The 7,681-nt window shown below is 49.0% G+C and overlaps 1 protein-coding gene across 1 annotated transcript in view; it reads left to right on the top strand.

Moving 5' to 3' along the window:
* Positions 1-2,070, top strand: part of LOC135535271 (F-box/LRR-repeat protein 14) — a 2,998-nt gene extending 928 nt beyond the window's left edge. The window contains exon 1 of the mRNA XM_064961944.1: positions 1-2,070. This exon is cut by the window's left edge and continues 928 nt beyond it. Within this exon, the coding sequence (XP_064818016.1) occupies positions 1-814 (814 nt within the window). The 3' untranslated portion in view covers positions 815-2,070.
* The last annotated feature ends 5,611 nt before the right edge of the window (positions 2,071-7,681 follow it).

Raw genomic sequence — 7,681 nt, 5'->3', positions numbered from 1 at the left:
CACGGACTCCAGCCTGGGCCGGATCGCCCAGTATCTGAAGAATCTGGAGGTTCTGGAACTGGGCGGGTGTAGTAACATCACCAACACGGGGCTGTTGCTCATAGCGTGGGGTTTACACCGGCTCAAGAGCCTCAATCTCCGCAGCTGCCGGCATGTGTCTGACGTGGGCATCGGGCACCTGGCGGGCATGACCCGCAGCGCAGCGGAGGGCTGTCTCAACCTGGAATACCTGACGCTGCAGGACTGTCAGAAACTTACGGATCTGTCCCTCAAGCACATCTCGAAGGGCCTGGCTAAGCTCAAAGTTCTCAACCTGAGTTTCTGTGGCGGGATCTCTGACGCAGGTATGATCCACCTCTCCCATATGACCAGCCTCTGGAGCCTTAACCTGCGCTCGTGCGACAACATCAGTGACACGGGCATCATGCACCTGGCCATGGGCACGCTGCGGCTCTCCGGGCTAGACATGTCCTTCTGTGACAAGATAGGGGACCAGAGTCTGGCTTACATCGCCCAGGGCCTGTACCAGCTCAAATCCCTGTCCCTGTGCTCGTGCCACATTAGTGACGATGGCATCAACAGGATGGTGCGCCAGATGCATGAGCTGAGAACCCTGAACATTGGACAGTGTGTGCGGATTACAGACAAAGGACTGGAGCTCATTGCCGACCACTTGACTCAGTTGACGGGGATCGATCTGTATGGATGTACTAAAATCACGAAACGGGGACTGGAAAGGATAACGCAGCTCCCATGCCTTAAAGTTTTGAATCTGGGACTTTGGCAGATGACAGAGAGTGAAAAAGTGAGGTGAAACTAACTTGGCGAGGATTAGTTGGGGAGGGGGGGACACACAGAGAGGAGAAGGGGTAACGGAGCAGGAGACCAGTGGGCGGGGAATGTTCCTTCTAAAAAATATATATATCCTCTGCTCTCAATCTCGTCGTAGTTGGATATTTTCTCACTCAATGTAACTTAATGCTACAAAACTGTGATTAAAAAATATGTTGCGCAATTTTAGGCCAAATGAAAACAAGATTAATCATCATCAAATGCATGTTTTCATTATTAACGACACAATATCCCGCACCCGCATTATGAAGACAAACTACTTTTTATTATTCCTAAAGAGTCGCAATATTTAACTTCAAACTCTCCAACTATCGCGCCTAATACATTTGGCTACCTCGTTTATCAATGTGTTGTAATAAATCCGTGTATTCTTAAAAAGAAAGAGAGGAGATAAATTGTGCCTATAGACAGTAGTAGTCCCCTCCCCCAACGCGTCTCGCGCTGGAGAATCCTAGCAGCAAAAAGAAACGCTCTCTAACTACCTTTGTGTTAATTTGCCCAGAAACGCTTAACAATGAAGAAGAGAAACGAACAGATTTTCGTTTAAAAGGACTGTTCACACTCAGACAAAAATAGCGACTTTATGCAAATTAAAACGGACTAGTTTGTATCCAAAATATTTTTTGTTTTGTTTACTTTTTAGCCCAACTTAAAGGCCTTGTAGCCTTGGATTCAAGCTTTGAATAATGGAACCCTTCCTTCCCTATATTATTTTGGTGTGTTTATGCTTATGGAAGCAGATATTGTCGAATTATTGCTGTTATTCAGAGCGTTGTACTTCAAATTGAAGTGATTTCTATAATAGAAATGCTGCCCCTTTTTCTCAATCAGGTGTTTTCCAACTAATCCTCCATATCCTCTAGAATATGGGTTGCTACCTTTTAAACACAATCATACACACTAGTCCACAATAACAGAAGAGACACTCCTTTGGAATAGAATCTAAATACATACTTTAGAATTAAGAAGCAATCGATCCTTATTTTCTCGGCTTCCAAGTGAATGCGTGTCAGGCCTACATGGAACCTATGGGATCATAACATGACGTTATGAGCGAACTGAACTGCAACATGTATTGAGTCCTGCTGAGAGACTACTGTGTTTTAATGTACTGTATATGTGTTTGTAAAAAAACAGAATCCAAAATGAAATTGTTTTATATTCTTACAGTAAACATTAAAGTTGATATTTATATAATAAATGAAAAGGTAATGTGGACTCGTTTTGTACGGGGATTGTATTGTAGACTAGTAACCTACTACTTGTTTTCTTGTGATCATCCTTGTTACAAGACCATGCACTCCTGCTTTGATCGAAAACGTGTCCATTTCTAAGAGAAACCGCTGTTTATGTCCGTAGATCCCCGGTAGAGACAAGGTATTTAAAAAACAACAAAAAAGACGAACTGTCCACATATTATTAATCGTTCGGATCACAACCATAATCTTACGAATTTGATTGTTCCGTTTAGAGAAACAGTTATAATGTTGATATGCCGGCTTCGATTGTTAAATTATTTACGAGCAGATTCAAAATGGATGCTTCCCTTGATTTTGCTTGTTCTAATTATCAGTCTGACGTATTGTGTTGATAGGTTTCAGCTGCTTGCCTCTCAAAGGGCTGTCACTAACGTGGCTTTAAATCTGGGGATATTAAACGCCTCACGCCCATTGACATATTAGCATTCTATTGTGCTGTTTTTCTGTGACATTCTAGGCTACAGCCTAGGTTTTGTCTGTTCAAATGTTGCTAACATTTGGTTCTATGTTATAATTTGCGCTATCTACTTTCTGTTTCTTTAGCCAAATGTGTGTTTGGAATAAGAGTGGGATACCGGCAGTTGCTTTTGTTTCCCGAAGTTAAAAAGGCACGTTGGGATTTTTCTCTAGCTTGCTCAGTCACGCATACCAGATCTGAGAGACTGCCTTGGTCCCACGGGACGTCTTCTCTCCTCCCACCCCCTCCCTTCTCCTCACCCCCCAAAACTCAGCCGACACCCCCCCCCCTCCTGTCTCACAGACACTTTTTAACATTCCACACCATCATTCAAAGCATTTAAGCTTTCTTCTTCTTTCCCTGTCTCTGTCCGTTCTGGACCAGAGAGAGTGAAAGAGAGAATTCACTGCGTGCTGTTTTAGACTCGTCTTGGTCTTGTGCAATAACCACACAACAGTGAGATAACCCCCATTCTATAGATAAACAGGGTACTGTATTTTAGAACATATCTCATATTTGTTTAGCAAAATAATAATTAAAACAATGTCCTTATATACAGGGGTCTTCTTTTAATGTTGATGTTATGTTCTGGTGGTCTACCTTGACTGAAAAGACTACATTTGTCAGTTGATTATCTTGGAGATCCCTATTTGATAAGATATCCCCTTTAGTTGATGTCTGATTGTACTTCAATCAAAATGGCTCCTGCTTGCTATTCTTTTCAGTCAAATTTAGTTTGTACTTCAGTTGAAATAAGTCCCGCTGTGGTATTTAGATCTATGTTTGTATTTTAGTTCAAAATGGCTGTTGATATACTTTTCAGATTAATTCAGTTTGTAGTTGAAATGGCTATTGTAGTACTTTTCATTCAATTTAATTGGTAGACCAACGTCAGTTAAAATAGTCCCTGCTACGGTTCAATTGAATTGATTTTGATACTGGAGTTAGTTTGTAGCAAAGTTGTTTCAAACAGTTATTTTTGCTGAGTTGAGCTGTCACATTCACAGTGTTACTTTAAAGCCTTACTTCGCTTTGAGAGGGAGAACCAGAGCCTTTTTACTGCTAACATTAAGGGGAACTGGCTCTCCTCAACAAAGCAAGAGGGACATCTGCAATAATGCTAGCCAAGGCTCTCCACCTCCTCTCTTTACCTCTCTCCACCTCTTCTGTTCACCCCTCTTCCCCTCCTCTCTCCACCTCCTCTCTTCCCCTCCTCTCTCCACCTCCCTCTCTCCTCCTCTCTTCCCTCCTCTCTCCCCTCCCTCTCTCCCCTCCTCTCTTTACCGTTCTCTACCTCTTCTGTTCACCCCTCTTCCCCTCCTCTCTCCACCTCCTCTCTCCACCTCCTCTCTTTACCTTTCTCCACCTCTTCTGTTCACCCCTCCTCTCTCTACCTCCTCTCTTCCCCTCCTCTCTCCACCTCTCTCCCCCTCTCTCTCCACCTCCTCTCTTCCCCCTCCTCTCTTTACCTTACTCAACCTCTTCTGTTCACCCCCTCCCTTCCCCTCCTCTCTCCACCTCCCCTCTTCCCCTCCTCTCTCCACCTCCTCTCTTCCCCCCTCTTCCACCTCCCTCTCCCCTCCCTCTTTCCACTCCCTCTCTCCACCTCCTCTCTTTACCTTTCTCCACCTCTTCTGTTCACCCCTCTTCCCCTCCTCTCCCCATCTCCTTTTAACATCTCCTCTCTTTACCTCTCCACCTCCTCTCCCCTCATTCCACCCCTCTCTCCTCTTTACCTCTCTCCACCTCCTCTCTCCCCCTCTTTCCACCCCCCTCCTCCTCTGTACCTCTCTCCCCCTCTTCCACCCCTCTCTCCTCTTTACCTCTCTCCACCTCCTCTCTCCCCCTCTTTCCACCCCTCTCCTCTTTACCTCTCTCCTATTTACCTCTTTCCACCTCCTCTCTCCACCTCCTCTCTACCTCTCACCACCTCCTCTCTCCCCTCCTCTTTACCTCACTCCACCTCCTCTCTCCTCTCCACCTCCTCTCCTCCCCTCCACCCCTCTCTCCACATCCTCTCTCATTTCCACCTCCTCTCTCCACATCCTCTCTCCTCCGCTAAGTCTCCACCTTCTCTCTCCCTCTCCACCTCCCTCTCTCCTCTCCACCTCCTCTCTCCACCTCCTCTCTTCCTCTCTCCACCTTCTCCTCCTCCACCACCTCTCCTCTCCACCTTGCCTCCAACCCTCCCGTCCACCCCCTCTCTCCACATCCCTCTCTCCTTTCCACCTCCTCTCCACATCCCTCTCCTCGCTAAGTCTCCACCTCCTCTCTCCCTCCACCTCCTCTCTCTCCACCTCCTCTCTCCACCCCTCTCCACCTCCTCTCCACCTCCTCTCTCCCTCTCTCCCTCTCTCCACTTCCTCTCCACTTCCTCCACCTCCTCTCTCCACCACCTGTCTCCACCTCTCCCTCTCTCCACCTCCTCCACATCCTCTCCCTCTCTCCACCTCCTCTCTCCACATCCTCTCTCCCTAAAATAGTCCGTGCTACGGTTCAATTTAATTGAATTTGATACTGTAGTTAGTTTGTAGCAAAGTTGTTTCAAACAGTTATTTTTGCTGAGTTGAGCTGTCACATTCACAGTGTTACTTTAAAGCCTACTTCGCTTTGAGAGGGAGAACCAGAGCCTTTTACTGCTAACATTAAGGGGAACTGGCTCTCCTCAACAAAGCAAGAGGGTCATCTGCAATAATGCTAGCCAATGCTCTCCACCTCCTCTCTTTACCTCTCTCCACCTCTTCTGTTCACCCCTCTTCCCCTCCTCTCTCCACCTCCTCTCTTCCCTCTTTACCTTTCTCCACCTCTTCTGTTCACCCCTTTACCTCTCCACCTCTTCCTCTCTCCACCCCTCTCTCCCCTCCTACCTCCTCCACCTCCTCACCCCTATTCCCCTCCTCTCTCCACCTCCACATCTTCTCTCCCCCTCTCTTTACCTTCCTCCACCTCTTCTGTTCACCCCCTCTTCCCCTCCTCTCTCCTCTCCACCCCCTCTCTCCACATCTTCTCTCCTCGCTAAGTCTCCACCTCCTCTCTCCTCTCCACCTCCTCTCTCCACATCCTCTCTCCTCGCTAAGTCTCCCCTCCCCTCTCTCCCTCTCCACCTCCTCTCTCCACATCCTCTCTCCTCCCTAAGTCTCCACCTCCCTCCATCTCTCCTCTCCACCTCCTCTATCCACATCCTCTCCTCGCTAAGTCTCCACCTCCTCTCCACCTCCTCTCCCTCTCTCCAGTCTCCATCCTCTCTCCTCTCCACATCCTCTCTCCACTCTCTCCACCTCCTCTCTCCTCCCTAAGTCTCCACCTCCTTCCACCTCCTCTCGCCACATCCTCTCTCCCTCTCCACCTCCTCTCTCCACCTCTCTCCTCCTCTCCTCGCTAAGTCTCCACCTCCTCTCCACCTCCTCTATCCACATCTTCTCTCTTCGCTAAGTCTCCACCTCCTCTCTCCTCTCCACCTCCTCTCTCCACCTCCTCTCTCCACCTCCTCTCTCCACCTCCTCTCTCCACCTCCTCTCTCCACTCTCCTCCACCTCCTCTCTCCCTCTCTCCACCTCTCCCCTCTCTCCACCTCCTCTCTCCCTCTCTCCACCTCCTCTCTCCCTCTCTCCACCTCCTCTCTCCTCCCCCTCTCTCCACCTCCTCTCTCCTCCCTAAGTCTCCACCTCTTTCCACCTCCTCTCTCCCTCTCTCCACATCCTCTCTCCCTCTCTCCACATCCTCTCTCCACATCCCCTCTCTCTCTCTCTCTCTCCACCTCCTCTCTCCTCCCTAAGTCTCCACCTCTTTCCACCTCCTCTCACCACATCCTCTCTCCCTCTCCACCTCCTCTCTCCACATCCTCTCTCCTCGCTAAGTCTCCACCTCCTCTCTCCTCTCCACCTCCTCTATCCACATCCTCTCTCTTCGCTAAGTCTCCACCTCCTCTCTCCTCTCCACATCCTCTCTCCACCTCCTCTCTCCCTCTCTCCACCTCCTCTCTCCCTCTCTCCACCACCTCTCTCCCTCTCTCCACCTCTCTCTCTCCCTCTCTCCACCCCTCCCTCTCTCTCCCCCTCCCTCTCTCCCCCTCCTCTCTACACCTCCTCTCTCCCTCTCCTATCTCCCTCTCTCCACCTCCTATCTCCACCTCCCTCTCCTCCCTAAGTCTCCACCTCTCCACCTCCTCTCCTCCTCTCTCCCTCTCTCCACCTCCTCTTTCCCTCTCTCCACCTCCTCTTTCCCTCTCTCCACCTCCTATCTCCCTATCCACATCCTCTCTCCACATCCTCCCTCCACCTCCTCTCTCCACCTCCTCTCTCCTCCCTAAGTCTCCACCTTTCTCCACATCCTCTCTCCACATCCTCTCTCCACATCCTCTCTCCTCCCTAAGTCTCCACCTCTTTCCACCTCTGCTTTACAACGCCTGCAGTTTAAAGGTGTTGCTGACTTACAGTAGAAACGCTTTGATGTTTTCAGTGGCCTTCGGGGGGCTGTGTGTGTGTGAAGCCTATAGGGGGTTTGAGTGTGGCAGGACTTGTATCAGAGCTACAGGAGCTGAAAGAAATCCTGGCCTCCGGAAAAAGCATTTGTAACTGTGAGTGCGTTCCAAATTACACCCTTTTCCCTCTATAGTGCACTGCTTTAGACCAGGCCCCATAGGGGCACCACACAGGGAATAGGGGGCTATTTGTGAAGCAGACTGTACAACTGAAATGTATATTATTTGTGAAGAGGGAAGTTAGCGGAAGAGGGGTGAGATTCTTATAGAATATACTGTTGAGACGAGAGGTGTGTGTGGACAGTAGTTAGAGAGAGAGAAGTAACTTACTGTATAGGCCTGGGTTAGGCGAGCAGGAGCAGAAGTAGGGAGTGGAGGAGGGAGGAGGGAAGGTGACGCTGCCTCTCCCTAATGTCTGATCCCTGGAAAAAGAAAAGCAGAGGAATTTGTGAGTCACTATTTGACTTTGGACTGCTAAAAGTGAGTGTGGTGTGTTACAATCCAGGCTGAGGAGACAGTTAGGCAGACAGGCTGTCTACCGCACCTCACTATAGAAACCTGCTGTCTACCGCACCTCACTATAGAAACCTGCTGTCTACCGCACCTCACTATAGAAGCCTGCTGTCTACCGCA

This window comes from Oncorhynchus masou, unplaced genomic scaffold (genome assembly GCF_036934945.1).
Source record: "Oncorhynchus masou masou isolate Uvic2021 unplaced genomic scaffold, UVic_Omas_1.1 unplaced_scaffold_469, whole genome shotgun sequence".
Lineage (NCBI taxonomy): Eukaryota > Metazoa > Chordata > Actinopteri > Salmoniformes > Salmonidae > Oncorhynchus > Oncorhynchus masou.
This window is presented reverse-complemented; position numbering and strand designations above follow the sequence as displayed.